This window comes from Patella vulgata, chromosome 5, assembly GCF_932274485.2.
Source record: "Patella vulgata chromosome 5, xgPatVulg1.2, whole genome shotgun sequence".
In the NCBI taxonomy this organism is placed as follows: Eukaryota; Metazoa; Mollusca; class Gastropoda; family Patellidae; genus Patella; species Patella vulgata.
Genome location: NC_065883.2, coordinates 39107004 through 39134250, shown reverse-complemented (window position 1 = coordinate 39134250; position 27247 = coordinate 39107004). Strand labels below are relative to the sequence as shown.

General features: G+C 35.5%; 1 protein-coding gene across 1 annotated transcript in view; it reads left to right on the top strand.

Annotated features, from left to right (window-relative positions):
* The window catches only part of LOC126820649 (sodium/calcium exchanger 1), a 145690-nt gene extending 119732 nt beyond the window's left edge, over positions 1–25958 (top strand). The window contains exons 5-7 of the mRNA XM_050548728.2: positions 3003–3116; positions 18666–18824; positions 25147–25958. Of these exons, the coding sequence (XP_050404685.1) occupies positions 3003–3116; positions 18666–18824; positions 25147–25523 (650 nt within the window). The 3' untranslated portion in view covers positions 25524–25958. The remainder of the gene's footprint in view (positions 1–3002; positions 3117–18665; positions 18825–25146) is intronic.
* Positions 25959–27247: the final 1289 nt, after the last annotated feature.

The following is a 27247-nucleotide window of genomic DNA, read 5'->3' as shown; positions in this document are numbered from 1 at the left end:
TTAATTCCATGTTTTCGGATGATATCGCCAATTGGTGTTGTGTAGGCAGTGAATAAAAGGGGACCAAGAACCGACCCCTGCGGAACTCCAAAGCGTAGGGTTTTGGGAGACGATGTTGCTTTCTCAATGACTACATACTGTGACCTGTCAGTTAGATAAGAGCGTATCCATTTTAGACATAGTTCATCGACGCCAAAACGTGTTTGTAACCGGTTTAATAGAATATCATGATCAATAGTATCAAAGGCGGCACTTAAGTCTAGTAACACTAACACGACAGACTGTTTATTATCTATGTTAGTAACAATATCGTTATATACTCTCAGCAGTGCTGTTTCAGTGCTGTGACCCTTCTTATATGCTGATTGAAATTGTTCGTCAAGATTGTTAATAACAAAATGGTGTTTAAGTCTCGTGGATATAACTTTCTCAATTAGTTTTGATATGTATGACAGATTAGACACAGGTCGAAAGTTCTTTAAGTTATTCGGGTCTAGATTTGGTTTCTTCAGTAGCGGTTTAACATGGGCGATTTTTGTGAACTGGCTTACATTACCATGCATAATTGATGTGTTAACAATATGTGTAATTATTGGTAAGAGTTCATTTATACACAGTTTAAGTAACCATGTTGGTATTGGATCGGGGATCACGTGGCTAAGTGGGTAAGACGCTAGCTTGCTAGCCTGGAGGTCGGGTGTTCGATCCCTCCATTGGCCGAGAAAGTTCATCCAGATTTACCGGCGTGGTTCTCCCTTGTCAGTGATGCAGGACGGAGGGGCTGACAAGGAAAGCTGTCTAGTCGTTCGGATGGGACGAAAAACCGAGGTCCTGTGTACACATTGGCGTGCACGTAAAAGATCCCTTGGCAGTTGGAATTCGATATAAGAGTAGGCCGTAGTGCCGCTGTCCGGGCAAAATTTCCCTCATAGCACACTGTATGGCGTATGCCCGTCTTCATTAGCCCAGGTTAGGAGCAGAACAGTAGGACGTTAAACTCCATTTCATTTCATTTCATTTTGGTATTGGATCAAGGTTGCATGAAGAAGACGAAGATTTACTTATCAAATCCTTGAGTTCTGTATTAGAAGCAGGAGAAAAATTTGTAAGGGGTGAACCAGCGAAGGGTTTTTCTTCACACAAGGCAGTAGATATATGATCAGGAAATTCGGAACGAATTTTATCTATTTTTTCATGAAAGAATGTTGAGAACTTTTCGGTTAACTTAGTACTTGTATTTTGAAATCTGTGGCCTTGGTTCTTTAAGAAACTGAAAGTGAGTTATAGATTTGACGTGGGTTTTTCTTATTTTGGATAAAGCTATTGGAAATGTAACTGCGTTTTGACGAAGAGATAAGACTGTTAGTTTCATTTCTTGCTTGTTTATATATTATAAGTCACGATCAATTTCAAGTTTAGATTTACGCCATCGCTTTTCAGCTTTACGTCGGTCAATCTTTGACTGTCGAATGTCATCTGAAAACCATTTTCTATTCGGTCGTAAAATAATGTTTCTTGTTACGACTGGAGCATGTTCATCAAGTATGTTTGTTAGTACTGCATTATAAAGTTTGATCTGATCATCAACATCGGGAACTTCCTGGACACGATCTAAAAGTTTACTACTTGTTATCGATGTTTTAAAATCTTCAACGCTCAAATTCTTTGTATTGCGATAGGAAATTAAAGTTCTTTTTGGTTTTGGTTTTGCGAAAATCAGTTCACTTATAACACAATAATGATCTGAGATGAGATTATCTTCAACCTTCAAAGATTTGATCAAGTCACTGTTGGCGCGGGTTATCACTAAATCTAGAATATGACCACCCTTGTGTGTTGGTTGAGAAACATGTTGATGTAAATGAAATGAATTAAAACCTCTTTAAATCTGTTAACTGTCGAGTAATTTGATTTGTCGACATGTATATTAAAATCTCCAAGTATTAAAATATCTTCAGGACCATCCAGAATACCGTGTAAGAAATCCGAAAATTCATCTAGAAAAGTGTCAATTGTACATTTATTAACTCGTGACTGGGGCGGTCTATATATAATAACTATCCGAAGAACACAGCTGTTTAACTGAATGTTATTTTGAAGAACTTCAAAGCTGGAGTATGTAGATGATGCAACACACATAACATTAATTGAGTCTTTGTGGATAAGGGCAACACCACCGCCATTTCTATTACAACGGTTAACAAGCGAATATTTATAGTTATCTGGAATAAGTTTGTTAATGACAAAACTGTCATTAGGTTTCAGCCAAGTTTCAGTCGATACAAATAGATCAAAATCATTTTCAATAATGAATTCATTAAGTTCATCTGCTTTATTTCTCACTGATCTGGAGTTCACAAGACATAAATTCACGAACTGACATGCATTTTGATTCGATTCCGGCTTGACCTTTATAGGACAAATTGAAATTAAGTTGTTGTGGTTAACATGGTTTGTACTTATCTTAGATTCTCTCACTGTGATAATAGATTTAATCCTTCTTTTACCCCCTCTCACACCTCTCTTAGTTGATTTAACATTAATCAACTGAGGCTGTTTAAAAGTAGAGTAATTTTCTTGTTTATGTTGATAACAGAGCTCACCAATCTTCAACAACTCAGCTTTGGTGTAGGTGATCATACTCACATAAACTCACAGTTGAAGTAAAATATAAATAAAAACTAAATTGCAATTTCTGCTAATATATCCAATAAAATAGATAAACAAGTTCCACTAAACTGATCTTCAAATCAAAATACAGGTACATGCCAAAATTAGCATGGTTTAAAGATTGTTATATCCTTTAAAATACACAAAATAGTAAGAGCTAAAAACACATGCAGCCACCTTGGGCGCCATTACATACCTACAATGAGAGGATGAGCCGCCTATTGATTTTCCCTGTTATCCATCCATCTATTACAGAATGTACACCTATCTTGCATGGCAACCGCTTGTCTATATTACTTTTAACAGCTCACATTTTATCATGATTTTTTCAGGAGATGATGAAGATGATGATGATTCTGAGGAAAAACTTCCATCCTGTTTGGATTATGTCATGCATTTCCTCACACTCTTCTGGAAAATATTGTTTGCTTGCGTTCCTCCAACAGGTAGACTTTTTATACGCTCACATTGAAATGTAGTCGTATATTGTCAATTCTTCAAATGTCTTCTAGAAGCATGGTTAACTATTCTTAACAAAACACAACACAAGGTATAACTACTTCTCTATTATTTAATAACGACGTGTAACACATACAGATCACGTTTTGAAGTGATCTGTATGTGTTACAAAACGTCGTTATTAAATAATAGAGAAATAGTTACATGTATATCCATTAATACCTTGTGTTTTGTTATGAGTCGTATGGTCATCGCCCCCGTCTATCCGCCCAGTTCTAGAGGCTAAAGTTATTATCTGATTGACGTTAAATTTAGGCAGTGTGAAGTAGGGTGTTTCATATTTGAACCTTTTTTCGCGATTGAACTCTACCATATGCCATGCGTTTCCAATTGGGTCCAAACTCATCACCAGCGATTATTGTAATTTTCCTACTAAAAATGGCGGGCCGCCCCCATTTTGAATTTTTCACCAAAAATGACTCAATGTGAAATATTTATACGCCCACATTTTCATGTGGACGTATTATGACGTCCGTCCGTCCACAATTGTTTGTGGACTCTCTACAGGTCACAATTCTTATCCGATTTCGACGAAACTTGAAATATAGGTTTATCCCCAAAAGATCTCGGCTGCTTTCGATATTGGCATGTATCGGATCGAAACTTCATGGATTATGGCCCCTGTTTGTACGAAAAATCACGTTTTTAGCTTGTGGACCCTATAGAGTTCACAATTTTTATCCGATTTTGTTGAAACTTGAAATGTAAGTTTATAACCCAAAGATCTCAGTTATGAATTATCTGAATTATGGCCCCTGATTGTACGAAAAATCACGTTTTTAGCTTGTGGACCCTATAGAAGTCATAATTTTTATCCGATTTAAAAAAACGTTCTATTATATCACCGTTACACCCTAAGGATGAGTGAGTTCGAATTTTGTGAAAATTGGCCCAAAATTGACAGACAAAATGGCCGCCATTCGTTCCCAAATAGCGTAAGAATATGGTATATCAAGGTTGTGGACCCTATAGGGGTCACAATTTTTATCCGATTTTGTTGAAACTTGAAATGTAAGTTTATAACCCAAAGATCTCGGTTTCTTTCTATATTCGTGCATATCGGACCGTAACTTCCTGAATTATGACCCCTGATTGTATGAAAAATCATGTTTTTAGCTTGTGGACCCTATAGAAGTCATAATTTTTACCCGATTTAAAAAAACGTATTATTATATCACCGTTACACCCTAGGGACGACTAAATTCGAATTTCATGAAAATCGGCCCAAAATTGACAGACAAAATGGCCGCCGTTCGTTCTCAAATAGCGTAAGAAAATGGTATATCAAGGTTGTGGACCTTATAGAGGTCACAATTTTTATCCGATTTTGTTGAAACTTGAAATGTAAGTCTATAACCCAAAGATCTCGGTTCCTTTCGATATTCGCGCATATCGGACCGTAATTTCCTGAATTATGGCCCCTGATTGTACGAAAAATCACGTTTTTAGCTTGTTGACCCTATAGAGGTCATAATTTTTATCCGATTTAAAAAAACGTATTATTATATCACCGTTACACCCTAGGGACGACTGAATTCGAATTTCATGAAAATCGGCCCAAAATTGACAGACAAAATGGCCGCCGTTCGTTCTCAAATAGCGTAAGAAAATGGTATATCAAGGTTGTGGACCTTATAGAGGTCACAATTTTTATCCGATTTTGTTGAAACTTGAAATGTAAGTCTATAACCCAAAGATCTTGGTTCCTTTCGATATTCGCGCATATCGGACCGTAATTTCCTGAATTATGGCCCCTGATTGTACGAAAAATCACGTTTTTAGCTTGTAGACCCTATAGAGGTCATAATTTTTATCCGATTTAAAAAAACGTATTATTATATCACCGTTTCACCCTAAGGCCGACTGAGTTTGAATTTCATGAAAATCGGCCCAAAATTGACAGACGAAATGGCCGCCGTTCATTCTCAAATAGCGTAAAAATATGGTATATCAAGGTTGTGGACCCTATAGAGGTCACAATTTTTATACGCCCACATTTTCATGTGGACGTATTATGCCGTTGCCCCCGTTCGTCCGTCCACAATTGTTTGTGGACTCTTCTACAGGTCACAATTCTTATCCGATTTCGACGAAACTTGAAATATAGGTTTATCCCCAAAAGATCTCGGATACTTTTGATATTGGCATGTATCGGATCGAAACTTCATGGATTATGGCCCCTGTTTGTACGAAAAATCACGTTTTTAGCTTGTGGACCCTATAGAGGTCACAATATTTATCCGATTTTGTTGAAACTTGAAATGTAAGTTTATAACCCAAAGATCTCAGTTCCTTTCGATATTTGCGCATATCGGACAGTAACTTCCTGAATTATGGTCACAATTTTTATCCGATTTTGTTGAAACTTGAAATGTAAGTTTATAACCCAAAGATCTCAGTTCCTTTCGATATTTGCGCATATCGGACAGTAACTTCCTGAATTATGGCCACTGATTGTACGAAAAATCACGTTTTTAGCTTGTGGACCCTATAGAAGTCATAATTTTTATCCGATTTAAAAAAACGTTCTATTATATCACCGTTACACCCTAAGGATGAGTGAGTACGAATTTTGTGAAAATTGGCCCAAAATTGACAGACAAAATGGCCGCCATTCGTTCCCAAATAGCGTAAGAATATGGTATATCAAGGTTGTGGACCCTATAGGGGTCACAATTTTTATCCGATTTTGTTGAAACTTGAAATGTAAGTTTATAACCCAAAGATCTCGGTTCGTTTCGATATTCGTGCATATTGGACTGTAACTTCCTGAATTATGGCCCCTGATTGTACGAAAAAATCACGTTTTTAGCTTGTGGGCCCTATAGAAGTCATAATTTTTATCCGATTTAAAAAAACGTTCTATTACGAAAACTTTCGATGCCTACCTGCTGTTGCGTACCTGAATGCTCAAATAGAGGTGGTATAGAATTTCCTAGTGACCCTGATTTACGGTCAAAGTGGGTCCAGGCTGTCAGACGAGAAAGTGAAGACGGGAAACACAAGTTATGGATGCCGAAACCAACAAGTGTCGTCTGCCACAGCCAATTTAAGCCAAGTGACTACATCACCGCTACAGCTACTGGTATGTATATATTAACTTGATATTCTCCTATTTTAGATACCGTAATTTAAACATAAGCTAGCGTGAATATTTCTGCCTTTGCCAAAAATAACTCAAGCTGTAGATTTTCCTCTAGAAAAAAAAAAGATGTGGAAGGCCTATTCTACGGTGCAATTACCCCCCTCCCCCTTTTAAGGAAAGTTTAGGTCTATTATAATTAGTTTTTCAAATGTCTTCTTAAGTTTTATTTTATCGTTAATTTTTCATCTACATCTGATTTTAATACAAACAAATCTCTGTTTTTCAGGTACTAGTCCCATCTACAGGAAGAGGAAAGCAGATGCTGTTCCAAGTATTTTCCCATGGAGATCTAATAATTTAAATAAATCAAATGAAAGAGATCTGCGATACAATAAACGATGTACTGCCCCCTTATCTGCATATCATGATAGCTCAGATGAAATTTTAATTTTAAATACATCCTCCGAACTAGATATTGGTAATGAATGTGAAGTTACTAACAGTGATTGTGAAAATATAACTGATAGTAGTGATAGTGAAGATGCTGATGTGGAAATTTCTACATGTTCAAAATTGTTTGTTGATTCGTTTACAAATACAGATCCCCTACCTATGATATCAGTAGAACGTTTTGTTAACAATGATGCGGGCATGCTTTTTTATACTGGACTTGCATCATATACTGATTTTTTGCATGTTTTTTATAGTTTAGGGGAAGCTAGTTATCATCTTAATTATTTATATTCACAGGTAACAAATGTGTCAGTAGAAAATCAACTATTCTTAACACTTATTAAATTACGGTGTCATAAAACAAATTTTGAATTGAGTAGATTGTTTGCCATATCACAGAAAACTGTAGAAAATATCTGGGTAACATGGATCAATTTTATGAAACTACAGTGGAGTGAATTAAATATATGGCCTTCTCGTGATTTGGTACGATATTTTTCGCCATCAGATTTCTTTGCAAAGTTTCCTACGTGTTATAATTGATGTAACGGAATGCCCTGTAATGAAGCCTAAGCCTCCAGTAGCTCAACAATCTACTTATTCGACATATAAAAACAGGAACACTATTAAAGTATTAGTAGGTTGTACTCCAGGAGGTGCTATATCATTTATTTCAAATGCATATGGTGGTTCAACTAGTGATCGTCAGATTGTTGAGAGAAGTTCGTTAACAACTCTGTGTGACCCTGGTGACTCAATTATGTCAGACAAAGGTTTTAATGTCCAGGAATTATTTGAGAGTCATAATATTGCTATTAACATTCCCACTTTCTTCAAGAAAAAGAACAGAATGTCTGGTAAAACCGTGTTGCGGGACAGAAAAATTTCTAGCAAAAGAGTCCATGTAGAGCAGATTATTGGTCTAGCAAAGACATTTAAAATCCTAAAATTCCCTTTAAATGCAACTGAAACCATGCTTGCTAGTGAAATTATATTCGTTTGTTTTATGCTATGTAATTTCAAACAATGCATAATCCCAAGACATGCATAGATAATTAAAAATTAGAGGGAAAGTTCGTTTTTATGCGCTTTATGAATTTTGATGTTATATTAATTATTACGAGAGGAATCCAAAAATATTTTTCTGTAGTCAAGCCACCATACTACACTGATGTAATGTAATGTCTTATGTAAATACTACACTGATGTAATGTAATGTCTAATGTAAATACTAGGAGGTGCACTTGTATGTGCCCACTTGACAATCGTAGACAAAAAATTTCTGAAGAACTTTATATCATTTTGTTTACAATTTTCATTTAAGCTCATGGAACCTTTCATTTGTCTTTCTGAGTTTTGAACTATGTTAAATAAAGAAAAAACACAGACATTTCATCAGAAATATTTGTCTTTATTCACATTGAAAAAAGCCTTTGTTATATTGAATAAATAACCATTGACCACAACTGACCAGAGAATAAAATATATAAAGATAACTTAGTAGGATTGAACAAGATAATCAGAGTCATTCTTTTCACTTTCAACATGATGTGTGAACAGATAGTTGGCTAAAAAATTACTGTTTGGAAAAAATGCTTACTTGCATTGATTTGGACCTCCAAACCTTTTCACTACCAGGTATGTTGTTTAAGCATAAATAATCATACAGGAACTATGAATATAACCCTGTCAGATTATTGAGGTGTATGCACTAATATTTTTTTTAGATATCATGAGGGGATTGCCGCAGCTAAAATAAATCGATATCACGATGGGATTACCGCAGCTAAAATAAATCGGAACTTGTCCCGGCAATTATTCTTGCATTGGATTACGCAAAGAATAATATTGCTATTACACGTGCTTTCGAAAGTGTTCCCTAACTTATTTTTGCAGTAACGTCCTTAGTAATGTCATCAGCTTTTTATGTTATTTCTGGGACACCCTACCTCACAGTGAGGGGTAATGCCACTGTTGCTCTGTTTGATCGCGGGTTCCGGAGATCGTCCACATGTTACAAGGGGTATTTCGTGAGCCCACAACCCTATCTTTAACATATATGTTTGGAACTGGTTCATAATTGTCTGGCAAATGACAAGAAACTAAAATTATTACATTATAGGAAACTAGGGGTCTTCATGGACAAGGGAAATTACACAATAATTTTAACATTTTTTAGAAGATTAGATCAAGTAATAAACCTGATACAGATGATTAAAATTTAAGGTAGTGACAACACAGATATATTATATTATCTAATTCTAATGATTGATAATCTCATTTTCCCAAGAAATACATCTTTAAAATGTCAGCTTGTTAAAATTTTTATAATAAAATTCATTCAATACAGCTTGCTTAAAAAAATTATTAAAGAAAAAAGACAATTTCTCAACCATGGTTCCAATGAATTCATTATCACGTTCTATAATGAAAAACTTAATATCTGAGAATGTGTAAATTATAAACACGCATTGTTTTCTTCCAGAACACAATAATTGTCCTTGGACTTGATAATAGTATGGGTGTGTTGATTTTAGTTTTAATCCAGTCTCATTGATTTCCAAATACGGAACAGATTTTGGTGAAACAATTTCATTTCTTGCTGTATAAGGACATTTTACCTCAACTACTGTTTCCTCATCGATAATCGAATCTGGTGAAGAAGCTAAATATGGATAAGTTTCTGATACAAATGTTCCACACGATATTGTTTTAACTTTGGAAATCTCCTCATACTGTTGTATGGCAATACATTCACAACGTTTACCATGAGATAACGAAGGTGAAGAAATATTTTCAGGAACTTTAACAAAATTCTGTACAAGTTTCAACTTATCTGTTCTGTCAGTAGCAGTGCAGATTCTGCCAAATACTGAAGAATGTAGTCTTTTTCGCCTTGTATTACACCATTCTGTATTATTAGACTGTCCTCTAGTAAGTGTCTCTATATCTTGTATTGCTTGAGTACTAATAGATGTTATATTCATCTTATCCAACCATAGATCACATAGAGATTTATCAAGGTAGTCATGGTCGCGGTCTACAGCATATGAATCTGCAGGAGCATAAAATTGTGAAACGGGATAACTGTTGGCTCTAGAATTATTTAACCATACACTACGGAAATTATCTGAATAATTACTCTTGAGCCTAAATTGTGCAGGTCTTGGTTCAAAGATAACATGACTTAGTTGAGCTGATAATGGCAAGCTGCGTGATTGAATAGGACTACCATAGTAAGGCTTACTTTGATGGAAAGTTTGTAACTTCTGAGTACATGTTTCTTCCGTCTGAATATATTTATTTTCCCTAAATTGACAACATGCATAGAGTACAGTAGAGACATGCTTGCAATGTGCTGTTGGACCCATGCCAACTGCACATTCACACTGGCACTCCTTTATACCATCGAAAATATCAATTCTTATATCAACATGGTAACTCATATTTTTTCGCATTTCTGCTTTACATTCTGACCTTATAAAGTAAGCACCAGCATCTGAATCTTTGAATACACGAAAATACTTGAGGAATCTTTGATCATAAAGATTTTTTACAGTTTCCAAATCAAATTCTTTTTCTAATGGTTGTAAATAAAACTTGACATCTTTATCAATATTAATTACTGGAAACTCTGTATCCTTATTTATATCTTTGTAACTTGATAAACAGGGCAAAATCATTTCATATTCTTTATTTACTGCTTCAGGCTGTTTACCAAAATTACAATTACTATCATAAGCTTCCAGTCTGAAAAGATAAACAATATATAAATGTACCTTTGTTAGAACTAGTTCATGAAGTCATTTAACTTGAAACTCTGAACTCAAACTTTAGACTAAAAAAGCACTGACGTGTCACTGTGGTGGTTAAGTAGGCCTACGTACGTTCACTTTGTCAACTTCAGAACTTGATTTTTTTCCAAAATGCCGTATCAATGCCAGTGAGTGTTAATTTTAATGGGAGAAAACAATGGATGGGATCAAGTAGTTGGCGGTTGTAAATCGATTTGAGTTACCGTCAATAATGAGCGCAAAAAAAAGCGACAGAGAAATTGTCGTGATTGCTTATTTACTTCATTGAAATAATGGCCGTTCACGTGACTATCTACCACTCGATTGTCAGGGTTGTTTATAAATACTAAAATAGGCTTATAGGCTAGCCGCAGTAGCCGGACAAATTTTAACGGGTTGATAAGCTATCAAACCCGAGTACCTCTTTCTACAATTTCTAGGCGCATTTTAATATCCGTTTAGTGTTAATATGTCATTAACATTAAAGCTAAAATCATTGAATGTTTTCATGGTCTGACCGACTCGACAATCGGGAAACTTGGAAGGGACCCAATTTACAGTTACTCCCGGAGAAACACTTTATTATTCAGATTGAAATGTCAAATATATTTTATTCGATTGATAAAAATAAAAGGACACCCTAGAAAACCGTTCTATTTAATATTTGTTGTTTGCAGTCGCGTTTGTGTGACACCGGTCTTAGCCGTCTGCAGTACGCGATGGACTTTGACTTTGCCTTTGCCTTGGTCTTGGTGAGTCATACCCAGTCGTAGTTCTTAAATTAAAATTTCCCATACCTTTCAACAAGTTCTCTTTTTCGACCAGATACTCTTGCACCTCTGGATCTCAATTCAGTTTTTAGCTGGGAAAGGGTCCAATTACCGTAATCTTTCATGATAAAAAAGTATAATAGGCTAAGCGTCAATAGAGCGTCAACGATAGGATTAATGGACTTTTGGAGCCGTGTTTACCCGCTGGACCGAAAAGTACGCAGCGCCGCCTATCTGCAAGGACAGACAACTCTTTGTAATATCTCCCATTATGACCCCTGATTGTACGAAAAATCACGTTTTTAGCTTGTGGACCCTATAGAAGTCATAATTTTTACCCGATTTAAAAAAACATATTATTATATCACCGGTACACCCTAGGGACGACTGATTTCAAGGTTGTGGATCCTATAGAGGTCACAATTTTTATCCGATTTTGTTGAAACTTGAAATGTAAGTCTATAACCCAAAGATCTCGGTTCCTTTCGATATTCGCGCATATCGGACCGTAATTTCCTGAATTATGGCCCCTGATTGTACGAAAAATCGCGTTTTTAGCTTGTGGACCCTAGTATAGAGTTCATAATTTTTATCCGATTTAAAAAAACTTATTATTATATCACCGTTACACCCTAAGGACAACTGAGTTTGAATTTCATGAAAATTGCCCCAAAATTGACAGACAAAATGGCCGCCGTTCGTTCTCAGATAGCGTAAAAATATGGTATATCAAGGTTGTGGACCCTATAGAGGTCACAATTTTTATCCGATTTTGTTGAAACTTGAAATGTAAGTTTATAACACAAAGATCTCAGTTCCTTTCGATATATGCGCATATCGAATTGTAATTTCCTGAATTATGGCCCTTGATTGTAGGAAAAATCACTTTCTTGTTAGCTTGTTCTCTATCCATCTCTCGAAAATGTGGGCGTATCCTGCCTGGCAGCCGCTGGTTGAAAAAGTCGGAAAAAATACTTCCCGTTAGAGTAGAAAGATAAAACGTGGCACAATGCATCGAAAAGGCACAGAGATGTTCTGCAATTTATTTCAGAATTTTAGCATCAAAATTCCGGAGGCTTGCAATTTGGCATTTTTTCTAAAAGTCTTTTTCTGTAGAATTTGTTAAGACCACGATGATTAAACTCCACCAAAATGTCATAAACAAGCCTATCTACACAAATGGAGATTAATAAACTACTAAATTAGTTATACGGGTTGTCCTCTATGAATATTTGATCATACAAGAGAGACAGAAAATTATAATATTTGCTGGTGATGAGTTTGGACCCAATTGGAAGCACATGGTAGAGTTCAATCGCGAAAAAAAGTTCAAATATGAAACACCCTAGTGTGAAGTTAGCTCGATTTTCGTTTTTATACGCCCACATTGAAATGTGGTCGTATATTGTTGTCGGTCCGTCCGGCCGGCATCCACAATTGCTTGAGGACGCTATATAGGCTAAACTTAATATCCGATTGACTTTCAATTTATACACAGTGTTTAAGGTCATGAGATGAAGAAGCCTATTGATTTTTAGCGATTTCTGATAATTACTGCCAGAGTTATTGCCCTTGACCACTTTGAAAAATCTTGTGGACACTCTAGAAGCTAAAGTTAATATCCGATTGCCTTTAAATTGATACACAGTGTATCAGTTCTTGAGACGAACAAGTATATTGATTTTTGATGAATCTTTATGACTTGCTTGAACAGCTAAATCCATGATGTTAAAAGTTTTGTATACTAAACGTTAGCATGGGGCAGAACTTTATAAAAACCAAACAAATTCTAATGGTTTCCTGATAATTACTTAATGAGTTGTTAGTCTTAATCAGATTTTAATGTATTATAAATGTTTCATCACCATAAAAATTAAAAATATGTGACAACTCTTGTTGACTCCCCGGACGATGTAGCTGCTGTGGGCGTATGTTTCGTTGCCAGGCAACCTATCTTTCGATATTGGCGAATAACGAAAAACAACTAGCTCATTTTTATACGCCAACATTGAAATGTGGTCGTATATTGTCGTCGTTCCCGTCCGTCCGGCATCCACAATTGCTTGTGGACGCTCTAGAGGCTAAAGTTAATATCCGATTGACTTTAAATTTATATACAGTGTTTATGGCCATGAGACAGAAGCCTATTGATTTTTAGTGATTTCTGATAATTACTGCCAGAGTTATGGCCCTTGATCACTTCAAAAAATCTTGTGGACGCTCTAGAAGCTAAAGTTAATATCCGATTGCCTTTAAATTTATACACAATGTTTAAGGTCATGAGACGAAGAAGCCTATTGATTTTCAGCGATTTCCGATAATTAAAAATCTTGTGGGCGCTCTAGTTTGATATTGGCGAATGACAAGCTACTCGTTTTTCGATATTCAGGCTTGAATCTCATAAAAGCAGATTTGATGGATGTATATATAGAATGTCTCCAAAACATAGTTGATTAAACATACATTATGCAAGAGCTAAATCTGCCTATTGCAGGTCTTTCTTTAGACCTGAAATGTTATCTAAATTATTAATTAGACATTAATTAACTTATCCAGACCATAATCAACTCTCGATGTCAAGTCTAGACTTCGATATCGACTGGATTAGAATCCTATATGCTGCTTAACGCTCATTGATAATTAAATCAAAACAATGGATAATCGAGACTATGCTTTTTAACTTTAGTAATAATGAACGAGGCTGGGCGGAAATTTCCAAAGCTGATATCTCGTTTCATAGTGGATCAATTTGACTAAAATTTTCAACAAATTACCTTTACATTATCTAGTTTTTAACTATTATAGCGAGAACTGCCAGCTCTTTATCTAATCTCCCATAATGTATCCTTAAATAAGTATTCTAAAATGAACACTAAAGTAGTTAGCTTGTTTTTCGAGATTCATCAATATCAAAAAAACAAGGGAGAATGATCAGTTTTATGTGATTCCACTGCTCGGGCATCCTCTTTTACGATATATTTAGTTCGATTTAGAAAACTGATTTAATCAAATGTGTTTTGGAGACATTCTATAGATATACATCCATCAAATCGGCTTTTTTGAGATTCAAGTTTGAATATCGAACAAAGAGTAGCTCTTTCGACATTCGCCAATATCAAAAAAACAAGGAGAAAGGGCTTTTTTTATGTGAATCCACAGCTCAGGTATCCTCTTTTATGATATTTTTAATTCTTTTTAGAAAACGTATTTGGGTACATTCTGTAGATATACATCCATTAAATCTGCTTTTTTGAGATTCAAGTTTGAATATCGAAATTCGCCAATATAAAAAAACAAGGAGAAAAAGCTTTTGTATGTGAATTCACTGCTCATGCATCCTCATTTATGATATCTTTAGTTCGTTTTAGAATACTTACATAATCAAATGTGTTTTGGAAACAGTCTGTAGATATACATGATTAAAATCTGTATTTTTGAGATTCAAGTCTGAATACTCGTTTTTCGAGATTTGCCAATATAAAGAGCAGTTTTTATGTGAATCCACTGCTCAGGCATCCGCTTTTACGATTTATTTAGTTCGGTTTAGAACACTGATTTAATCAAATGTGTTTTGGAAACATTCTGTAGAGATCTACATGATTAAAATCTGTATTTTTGAGATTCAAGCCTGAATTATATCGAAAAACGAGTAGCTTGTTTTTCGACATTCGCCAATATCAAAAGCAAGGAGAAAGAGCTTTTTTTATGTGAATCCACTGCTCAGGCATCCTCATTTATGATATCTTTAGTTTGTTTTACAAAACTGATTTAATTAATTTATGTGTTTTCAAGACATTCTGTAGATATACATCCATCAAATCTGCTTTTTTGAGATTTAATTTTGAATATCGAAAAACGAGTAGATTCGCCAATGCCAAAAAAACATGGAGAAAGTGCAGTTTTTATGTGAATCAACTGCTCAGGCATCCTCTTTTTTGATGTATTTAGTTCGGTTTAGAACACTGATTTAATCAAATGTGTTTTGGAGATATTCTGTACAAATACATGATTAAAATATGTATTTTTGAGATTCAAGCCTGATTGTACGAAAAATCAGGTTTTTAGCTTCTGGGCCCAATAGAGGTCACAATTTTTATCCGATTTAGCTGAAACTTTCGATATTGGCATTATCGGACCGTAAATTCATGGATTATGGCCCTGATTGTATGATAAATCACGTTTTTAGCTTGTGAACCCTATTGAGGTCACAATTCTTATCTGATTTTTTTTAAAATTTGAAATGTAAATTTATAACCCAGACCAGAGATCTCAATTCCTTTCGATATTCACGCATATCAGACTGCAACTTCCCGAATTATGCCCCCTGATTGTACGAAAATCGCATTTTTAGCTTGTGGACCTGTAACACCCTAATGATAGTTGAGTCCAAATTTGGATAAAATCTGACCAAAACTGACAGACATTATGGCCGGCCCCTCATACTCAAATAGCATAAAAAATATGGTATATCAATGTTATGGTCCCTCTATCCATCACTTGCAAAATGTGGTCGTATCCTGCCTGGCAGCCGCTGTTTTTTTTAAGAAGGAGTATACTTTTAGTTACCGGTATTTAAAGATATGTTCAAAAAATTTTTAACTTTTAAAAAACACAACTGCAAAATGTCCAATAATTTAACTTTTGTTTCAAGGGTCACCACATATATTTTGATTTTTTGATTTATCGTTCGACTCCCCAAAATAATTTTTTTTTATTTTGAAACATTACATGGATACATTAGTACGAAGGCCCATTAGTGCCAAACAAAAAAAAAATATTAATCCGTTTGAACGAATTAGTATCTGGTTTGAACGAATTAGTATCTCGTTTGAACGAATTAATTATCTCGTTTGAACGAATTAATTATCTCGTTTTAATGAGTTAGTATCTCGTTTGCATGAATTTATTATCTCGTTTGAACGAATTAGTATCCCGTTTGAACGAATTAATTATTTCGTTTGAACGCATTAGTATCTCGTTTGAACAAATTAATATTTCGGTTGTAGCCTACAGAAGCATGGAAGGGACATGCAGAAATTGTGTTTCAAATAAAGATAACATGATTTAATGCGCGTAGGTTCTTTATTATTTCTGGCATTACATTAGTACGAAGGCCCATTAGTGCCAAACAAAAAAAAAATATTAATCCGTTTGAACGAATTAGTATCTGGTTTGAACGAATTAGTATCTCGTTTGAACGAATTAATTATCTCGTTTGAACGAATTAGTATCTCATTTGAACGAATTAGTATCTGGTTTGAACAAATTAGTATCTCGTTTGAACAAATTAATTATCTCGTTTAAGTGAGTTAGTATCTCGTTTGCATGAATTAATTATCTCGTTTGAACGAATTAGTATCCCGTTTGAACGAATTAATTATTTCATTTGAACGAGTTAGTATCTCGTTTGAACAAATTAATATTTCGGTTGTAGCCTACAGAAGCATGGAAGGGACATGCAGAAATTGTGTTTCAAATAAAGATAACATGATTTAATGCGCGTAGGTTCTTTATTATTTCTGGCGTTAGCGCCAGTAGAAGGAACTACACTTGTGAAAAGGGGAATTAGTATAGAATACCGTGGAAATAATCCATTTTGTTTAATGTTAGCCACAACATTGTAGTGAAGTCATTGTTTATGACATGTATATATGCTTAAACAGCAATACGACAGGTATAAACGTGATATATTAAGGACGTGAAATGCACCCAATTAAGAAATAAAATGGTAGATGTGCCTTAGCTGAATTTTCACTAGCTCAGTGAACAGCTCCACAGGTATACGATTGCTTGTCAGCGATGTTTACATATTAAGAGGATTAATGTTATTATTTCCAGTGTTGATTGCCTTGGGAGAGGATTTGGGTGAGTTTCTAAGATACAGGGGTGGGGTGGGAGTGTTAAAAGAAATAACTAATTTTCGCATGCAAAACGAAGCAGGAGTATTAGTGCCGCAAAATTTATCTTATTGCACGTCGCATCCCTCCCGCGAGGGAACCTTGCGGAGAAGCGACGCTGTCAGTGGCCGACTTCCTCGATAGGACCGATGACTTAAGCCGGGGGTTGCATAGGAGAACGCTGGCTCAAGCGAGGAACGGCTGTTCTAACCACCCTACACTTGATTACCAGCAAAAGCCAACACAGAGACCTTTCCCTTTTGGTTCACCTGGAGCCATCGTTCCCCTCTGTGGCTCTCGGTTTCACGTCCCCGGTTCTCTGGAGCAAGTAAACCAACAGCAGCGTCGCTTTGCCACACGGGACCCTAGTGGAGGGGTGAGACATGCAATGTGGGCAATGTTTCGGCACGATTACTACGCTTGCTTCGTTTTGCATACTGCTGCTGTATTCCACAGGTTTTTCGTGTCATCCGAGGACTACAGACTTTTCTAACAAGACTCGCACCATTAAATTAGACGTCGCAAATTAGTTGTTTCTTCTCCCCTAAGTTCTCTATGGCCGAACCGTTCTAATCTACTTAAAAATGTTAATAAATGTCTAATGAATGGTTTATATAACATTTAAGGCCTACAGAAAGACCTGTAATAGGCAGATTTAGCTCTTGCAAAATGCTGTTTAAACATATACATGTCATAAAACAATGACTTCACTACAATGTTGTGCCTAATTCAGGCTAACATTAAACATATTCGGCTTTTAAAACGTGGATAACTTCCAACATATTCTATACTAATTCTCCTTCTCATAAATGTAGTTCCTTCTACTGACGGTAACGCTAGAAATAGTAAAGAACTTCTTTACTAAAAATCACCTGTTATGATCACAATTTCTGTATTTCCCTTACACGCTTCTGTACAATCGAAATCTTAATTCGTTCAAACGAGATAATTAATTCATCCAAACGAGATAATTAATTCGTTCAAACGAGATAATTAATTCGTTCAAACGATATAATTAATTCGTTCAAACGAGATACTAACTCGTTTAAACGAGATAATTAATTCATTCAATCATGATAATTAATTCATTCAAACGAGATAATTAATTCCTTCAAACGAGATACTAATTTGTTCAAAAGAGATACTAATTCGTTCAAATGAGATCATTAACTCGTTCAAACGAGATACTAACTCGTTCAAACCGATTAATATTTTTTTGTTTGTTTGGCTCTAATGGGCCTCCGTAATAAGCAGACATTTTTTTTCTATTAATAAATGATCAATGAAACCTTTTAAGTTATAAGCAGCTGAAATGTCACTTGGACTCCTAATAAATGGAATGACCCATCCTAATTAAACTGTGAGCATTGTCTTCATTTATTCTATCAAGATTCTTGAATTGTAGTCAGGTCTCTGATCATATGTAGTTATAATATGAACACGAAGAATGAACAGAGCTTTATTTTTCTAATTTCAGACTATTGGGGTGGCTGGGCATGTTTTATTGTGTCTATATCAGTAATTGGATTATTAACAGCCTTCATTGGTGATCTAGCATCTGGTTTTGGCTGTACTGTTGGTTTGAAAGATGCTGTGACAGCTATTTCATTTGTGGCTTTGGGAACAAGTGTCCCAGGTAGGTTTTATTTTAGCAATGTTTTATCCTGAATTATGACCCCTGATTGTACGCAAAGTATGGAGGTCACAATTTTATTCTGATTTAAAAAACGTTTGAATATATCACCGTTACACTTTAAATGATGGTTGAGTTCGAATTTCGTGAAAATCAGACAAAATGGCCGCCCCTCAAATGCAAACAGTGTAAAAATATGGTATATCAAGGTTGTGGACCCTCTAGAGCTCACAATTTTGATCCGATTTTGATAAAACTTGAAATACCCAAAGATCTTGGTTCCTTTCGATATACTGCATTGGCCGAGAAAGTTAATCCATATTTTCCGGCGTGGTTCCCCCTTGTCAGTGATGCAGGACGGAGGGCCTGACAAGGACAGCTGTCTAGTCCTTCGGATGAGACGAAAAACCGAGGTCCCGTCCATACATTAGAATGCACGTAAAAGATCCCTTGGCAGTTGGAATTCGATATAAGAGAAGGCGATAGTGCCGCTGCCCGGGCAAAAATTTTCCTCATGGCACACTGTATGGCGTATGCCCATCTTCATTAGCCTAGCATAGGAACAGAACAGTAGGACGTTAAACCCCATTTCATTTCATTTCCTTTCGATCGTAACTTCCTGAATTATGGCCCTTGACTGTACAAAAAATCGTGTTTTAAGCTTGTGGTCCCTCTAGAGGTCACAATTATTATCCGATTTAAAAAAACTGTGTGAAAATGGCCGCCCCTCGTATAACGCAAATGGTGTGAATATGTGGTATATCATAGTTATAGACCCTCTAGAGGCCAAATTTTTTTTCCGATTTTGATGCAATCTTAAATTGATGCTTATATCACAAAGATCTTGGTTCCTTTCGATATTCGCAGATATCGGATCGTAACTTCCTGAATTATGGCCATTGATCTTATGAAAAATCACGTTTTAAGCTTGTGGTCCCTCTAGAGTTGAATATATCACTATTACGCCCTAATCTTCGTTGAGTTCGAATGTCGTGAAAATCAGACCAAAACTGCTGGACAAAATGGCCGCTCTTTGTATGCTAATAGTGTAAAAATATGGTAGATCAATGTTGTGGACTCTCTAGAGGTCACAATTTTCACCCGATTTTGATGAAACTTGAAATTGTCTGACCAGGAATATGCCGAATTGGACATCAAGACATGGTAAATAATATTCAAAATTCCAAAATTAATGTAGTGTACTGAGTGTATAACTACCACTCAACCTGATTATTGTTGATAATAGGCTGGATTGATTAGGTAATTAAGTGATCAATGTATTTAGCATTTTATACCGTCTATACACCTACCTTGATTAACTCATGGCTCGAAATGTTCGCCTGTCTACTTGTTGCCGACGGGCGATTTTTTCGTCTGACAGGTGGCAAATAAAACTACCTGTCGCTTGCGACAGGTGGACTAAATTTTACTTGATATTCAGTAAATTGACCACAATACTCACGTCCACGTCATGTACATTTAATTATTCGTTTCTAAATGCAAGAATTAAGCACGGAAATTCCGCGAAAAGCCCTCATTTGCACTGTTTACATTTCGCTCTGTCGTAGGCTACAGTTACTCACACAGTTTGGAAGTAAACAATTTTATATCAATGAATTTCACACCATCTACGCTTGTTTTCATCTGCTTGACACTAGTTTATAGCATTATGGAGTATTATATCTGAATAAATTAAAACGCACCCCCAAGTCACCTGAAATAATTCTACCGTAACGACACCACAGTAAATATAGTAGTGGTTGGAATGGAAATGAACACGGCTCGTTGCTTGGTGTATTTAATCATTTAAAAAGTTTTAAACAATTTTCCATAAATAAAGGCTATTTTTAATTTATAAGACAATTTGACAAAATCAAAAAATCAGGTCGGAAAAATATTTCATATATATAAATATAATTTGTAGCGTAAATATAGTCCGGATATGTGAGAAGGGAATTCCAGGTGGCGTTATCTGTCCTTCGCACGCGGTACATGTAAATACGGTGCCATGCACAGGTGTGATTTGTGTTTTGATATTCAATTTATTACGGATATTTTAAAATCTGAATTCTACAACTCAACGGTGAAGTATTCGATTTAGTACGGAAGTGTGGTACCATGATACTTTGCGGAATTCACGTTGATACGGATGATAGAATTGTACGAATCTTCGAGTCGCTGAGCCAAAGCAGATTTGCCGACTTTCAAGAACTTTTAGGCATTCCGATGTCCAAGAAATAAAAAGGTTTCATATTACGATATTTATATAGAGCAATGTACGTCAAAGACCTAACCACGTGTGTGTGTACCTACATGTATGGATATGTGTGATGTGATTAGTAGTCTTTCAGTTTGATAATTGAGAGTGACAGGTTATGTACTGAAGCGACCTGTTAACATTTCGAGGCCTGTTAACTACTTTATCTGCCTTGATTGGCTGACTTAATTCTTTGTCGGAGAATTCATCAATTCAATCCTGAACAGAAGTCATTGCTTCTCCTTTGTCAGACTATCAATCCAATAAACTTAATCTACATGATAAACCCGTGATTTCTCCATTGTCTCACATTTTAATCTCCTTGATGTCGCCGTAGACATTAGTCATATATTACACATATCCTAATAGTATATATAACACCCCAAATCAATATACATTGTGTCCGATAACTTGTCTGTGATATTTCTTCAGTGGAAGCCAAAGTTAAATAAAGCTGTTTCACACACACGCAAAATGAAAGTAGAAATCTCGCAACACACGTGGAATTAAGAGGTGTAAACGTGCCAATCTAATACGTCTGATGTCGGGAGAAAAGATTCTATTTTGATGGCATATTGTCGGATTTATGATCATATTTTGAATGGGGTTTATGTTTTTATACGCCCACATTTTCATGTCGACGTATTATGCCGTCGATCCGGACAGGTCACAATTCTTATCTGATTTCGACAAAACTTGAAATATAGGTTTATCCTCAAAAGATCTCGGCTGCTTTCGATATTGGCATGTATCGGATCGAAACTTCATGGATTATGGCCCCTGTTTGTACGAAAAATCACGTTTTTAGCTTGTGGACCCTATAGAGGTCACAATTTTTATCCGATTTTGTTGAAACTTGAAATGTAAGTTTATAACCCAAAGATCTCAGTTCTTTTCGATATTTGCGCATATCGGACAGTAACTTTCTGAATTATGGCCCCTGATTGTACGAAAAATCACGTTTTTAGCTTGTGGACCCTATAGAAGTCATAATTTTTATCCGATTTAAAAAACCGTTCTATTATATCACCGTTACACCCTAAGGATGAGTGAGTTCGAATTTCGTGAAAATTGGCCCAAAATTGACAGACAAAATGGCCGCCGTTCGTTCCCAAATAGCGTAAGAATATGGTATATCAAGGTTGTGGACCCTATAGGGGTCACAATTTTTATCCGATTTTGTTGAAACTTGAAATGTAAGTTTATAACCCAAAGATCTCGGTTTCTTTCGATATTCGTGCATATCGGAACGTAACTTCCTGAATTATGGCCCCTGATTGTACGAAAAATCACGTTTTTAGCTTGTGGACCCTATAGAAGTCATAATTTTTATCCGATTTAAAAAAACGTTCTATTATATCACCGTTACACCCTAAGGATGACTGAGTTCGAATTTCGTGAAGATCGGCCCAAAATTGACAGACAAAATGGCCACCGTTCGTTCCCAAATAGCGTAAGAATATGGTATATCAAGGTTTTGGACCCTATAGGGGTCACAATTTTTATCCGATTTTGTTGAAACTTGAAATGTAAGTTTATAACCCAAAGATCTCGGTTCCTTTCGATATTCGTGCATATCGGACCGTATTATGGCCCCTGATTGTACGAAAAATCACGTTTTTAGCTTGTGGACCCTATAGAAGTCATAATTTTTATCCGATTTAAAAAACCGTTCTATTATATCACCGTTACACCCTAAGGATGACTGAGTTCGAATTTCGTGAAAATCGGCCCAAAATTGACAGACAAAATGGCCGCCGTTCGTTCTCAAATAGCGTAAGAAAATGGTATATCAAGGTTCTGGACCCTATAGAGGTCACAATTTTTATCCGATTTTGTTGAAACTTGAAATGTGAGTCTATAACCCAAAGATCTCGGTTCCTTTCGATATTCGCGCATATCGGACCGTAATTTCCTGAATTATGGCTCCTGATTGTACGAAAAATCGCGTTTTTAGCTTGACCCTATTGAGGTCATAATTTTTATCCGATTTAAAAAAAATTATTATTATATCACCGTTACACCCTAAGGACGACTGAGTTTGAATTTCATGAAAATCGGCCCAAAATTGACAGACGAAATGGCCGCCGTTCATTCTCAAATAGCGTAAAAATATGGTATATCAAGGTTGTAGACCCTATAGAGGTCACAATTTTTATCCGATTTTGTTGAAACTTGAAATATAAGTTTATAACCCAAAGATCTCGGTTCCTTTCAATATTTGAAACTTCCTGAATTATGACCCCTGATTGTACGAAAAATCATGTTTTTAGCTTGTGGACCCATTAGAGGTCATAATTTTTATCCGATTTAAAAAACCGTATTATTATATTACCGTTCCACCCTAAGGACAGTTGAGTTTGAATTTTGTGAAAATCGCCCCAAAATTGACAAACAAAATGGCCGCCGTTTGTTCTCAAATAGCGTAAAAATATGGTATATCAAGGTTGTGGACCCTATAGAGGTCACAATTTTTATCCGATTTTGTTGAAACTTGAAATGTAAGTTTATAACACAAAGATCTCAGTTCCTTTCGATATATGCGCATATCGAATTGTAATTTCCTGAATTATGGCCCTTGATTGTAGGAAAAATCACTTTCTTGTTAGCTTGTTCTCTATCCATTTCTCGAAAATGTGGGTGTATCCTGCCTGGCAGCCGCTGGTTAAATAAATAAATAAATACGCTAAGAAATATTGACGAATATTTCGATTGGAATAATGTAAGTAGTTATGGTAATTGTTTTAGACGATAGCGCGTGCTTAGTTTCAAATGGGATTATTTAGCAGTTGGTGTCACTCGCTCATGATATTAGAGCGACATTTACTACGGTTTACGGTCAAATAAATTTCTACGCCCACATTGAAATGGGGTCGTATATTGTTGTCAGTCTGGGTGGACGCTCTAAAGGTCAAAGTTAATATCCGATTGACTTTAAATTTATACACAGTGTTTAAGGTCATGAGACGAAGAATCCTATTGATTTTCAATGATTTTCGATAATTACTGCCAGAGTTATGGCCCTTGATCACTTCAAAAAATCTTGTGGACGCTCTTGAGGTCAAAGTTAATATCTGATTGGCTTTAAATTTATACGCAGTGTTTGAAGTCATGAGACGAAGATTCCTATTCATTTTCAACGATTTTGGATAATTAGCCTACTGCCAAAGTTATGGCCCTTGATCACTTTGAAAAATCTTGTGACGCTCCAGAGGCTCAAATTATCATCCGATTGACTTCAGATTGATACACAGAGTTTAAGGTCTTGAGACGAACAAGTATATTGATTTTCAATGAATTTTGATAACTTGAATAGCTAAATCCATGATATTAAATGTTTCGTATAATAAACGTTAGCATGGGGCAGAACTTTATAAAAACCAAACAAATTCTAATGATTTTCTGATAATTACTTAATGAGTTGTTATTCTCATTCAGATTTTAGTGTATTATAAATGCTTCATTACTGTAAAAACATGCGAAAACTCTTTTTGACTGCCCGGACGATTTAGCTGCTGTGGGCGTATATTTCATTCCCTGGCAACCTATCTTTTTACTTCAGAGAAACCTTGGGTATGTGTTCAATGAAAATGCAAACAATATGCCGTGGACATTTTTTTTGCCCTGACGCGACTTCACCAGAGGTGTGCAAAGTAATCATGTGAAAATTGAAACATAATTAGCCTTAAAGTTGTATTACATGAATTTACAGATACATTTTTGATAGCTAATAAAATCAAATGTACTATAATATAATATAATCTCAAAATCACCTTTTCAACCTACTAAAGCAGAAGTTTCTATTGCACTTTTCAAGTTTTCTCTATTGAGCTATGGAAATACTTCTGTAAACAGGAAGCTCTTTAACTCAGATTTAAATGCATTTAAGGAGTTAATGGTACTTCTAGCGTTGTAAGGCAATGAATTCCATAAGACTAAGAGAGGGGCAGAGAATGAGAAAGATCTTTTTGCGATTTCAAGACTCATTGATGGCTAATGCAGAAATTGTTTATCTGTGGATCTAAAAGTGTGGTTTGTTGACTATATCACTTTCTTTTATCTTTTCAGATACTTTTGCTAGTAAGGTGGCTGCTATCAATGATAAGTATGCAGATTCTTCTATTGGTAATGTGACTGGAAGCAATGCTGTCAATGTATTTTTAGGTATTGGTGTCGCATGGACAATGGCTGCTATATATCACGCATCTAAAGGCGAGCCATTTAGAGTAGATCCAGGTACTCTTGCCTTCTCAGTGACAGTCTTCTGTGTCCTGGCTGTAATTTGTATAATAATTCTAGTATGTAGGAGATGCAAAATGGTTGGAGGTGAGCTCGGTGGGCCAAACAAATTCAAGATACCAACAGTTTTTATATTAGTTACTTTCTGGATTATATACATAATGCTATCATCATTGGTATCTTACTGTTATATTCCAGCCTTTTAATGAGAGAAAGAAATGGCCCTTTGCCTTTGTTAATTATTATACCATCCAGCCCACATTCGAATTTATATGGCACACAATACTCAGGATTGTGCAAGGATTGTGCATGGTCCTTTTAATAGGACTAGTCTTTAGGTATCTACATATTTTAGGATTGATGACATATAGAGTATTGGGAAAGGAAGTCACATTTTTAGAAATTGATGCAGTATTGTGATGGTAAAGATTATTTATGTTAGAGATTTTATATTTGCATATATTATATGTTATATACAATGGCTAGGGGGAAAAGACATTTGAAAGAAGAGTAACAGAGGTTTTTGGTGTTAAATTTCCCAAATAGATCATATTGTACATTATATTAGCTTTCAGAATATGTGAAAAACACCTTAGTAATACCAGAAGATGAATTGTTTATATATAAATGTATCTAGTTTATCTATTCTGTTTATTTTCTGCAGTTCTTTTTTTGTCCTCCGCCTTTCGTAGAAAGCAGGGAACTATTAAAATGGGTCTGTCTGTTTGTCCATCTGTCTGTCACACTTTTTGGGACACAATAATTCTCCTTCTAATTGAGGTAGAATGTTCAAATTTGGTGTAGGTGTTAATTAGGTCAATGCCTTGATGGAGTCCGAAGATGAACATTTTCTGCTTAGGGTAAGCAAAGATAAGCAATTTGATTGGTTGATGCTTTGGGAAACGATAATGTTAGTTCTAATTAAGTGAGAGTGATGAAACTTTATGTATAGTTCCATCACATCAATACCTTGATTAATTCGATAATGAACATTTTCTGCTGAGGGTAAGCAGAGTGATAAGCAATTCCATTGGTCGAGACTTATAAAACACAATAACTCTCCTTCTAATACGGTAGAATGTTCAAACTTTGTGTTAGGTGTTCATTAGGTGAATGCCTTGATGGAGTTCGATGATGAACATTGTCTGCTTAGTGTAAGCAGAGATAAGCAATTTGATTGATTGATGCTTTGGGGCACGATAACTTTGGTTATAATTAGGTGAGAGCGATGAAACTCTGGGTATAGATTCATTATATCATTACCATGACGAATTTCGATGATGAGAATTTTCTGCTTAGGCTAAGGAGCGATAAGCAATTTCATTAGTCAAGACTTTAGAACATAAAAAATCTGCTTTTAATTGAGGTGGAATTTTTAAACTTGATGTAGGTGAATGTCTTGGCTGAGTTCAATGATTTAACATTTCCTGCTAAAGCTAAGCAGAGCTAAGCAATTTCATTGGTCAATCCTTTGGTATGAAACTTAGTGTATAGTTGATAATGAGTTTGATACTTTAGAAAAAGAAAAATGTGCAATTAATTAATGTGTCACCTATTTATGTCAGGATTTCGGCGGGGAACATCAGCCTCACTGTTGTCTCGTTTACTTTAGGAAATGCATTGTTGTTATTCCTACCGTATTCAGTTATTTATATTCAAAATTTTACATGTTTAACGGTACTAAAGGTAAAATATACAGTACTAAAGGTAAAATATACGAAAAAAAAAATTGTATCTTTTTCCCTGATCAGTGAATATTCTATTTATGTTATTGGATGTACAGGCATTTAAATCGATTCATATTGTTAATTTCTAATCTTAGTTATACCATTTTACAACTTTTATTTTTATTTAGATTTTTAACGATCCAATGTACTGTAGCATTTTTATACGAGACCATTTAATAAGGACGTATATTGTTGTCACTGTC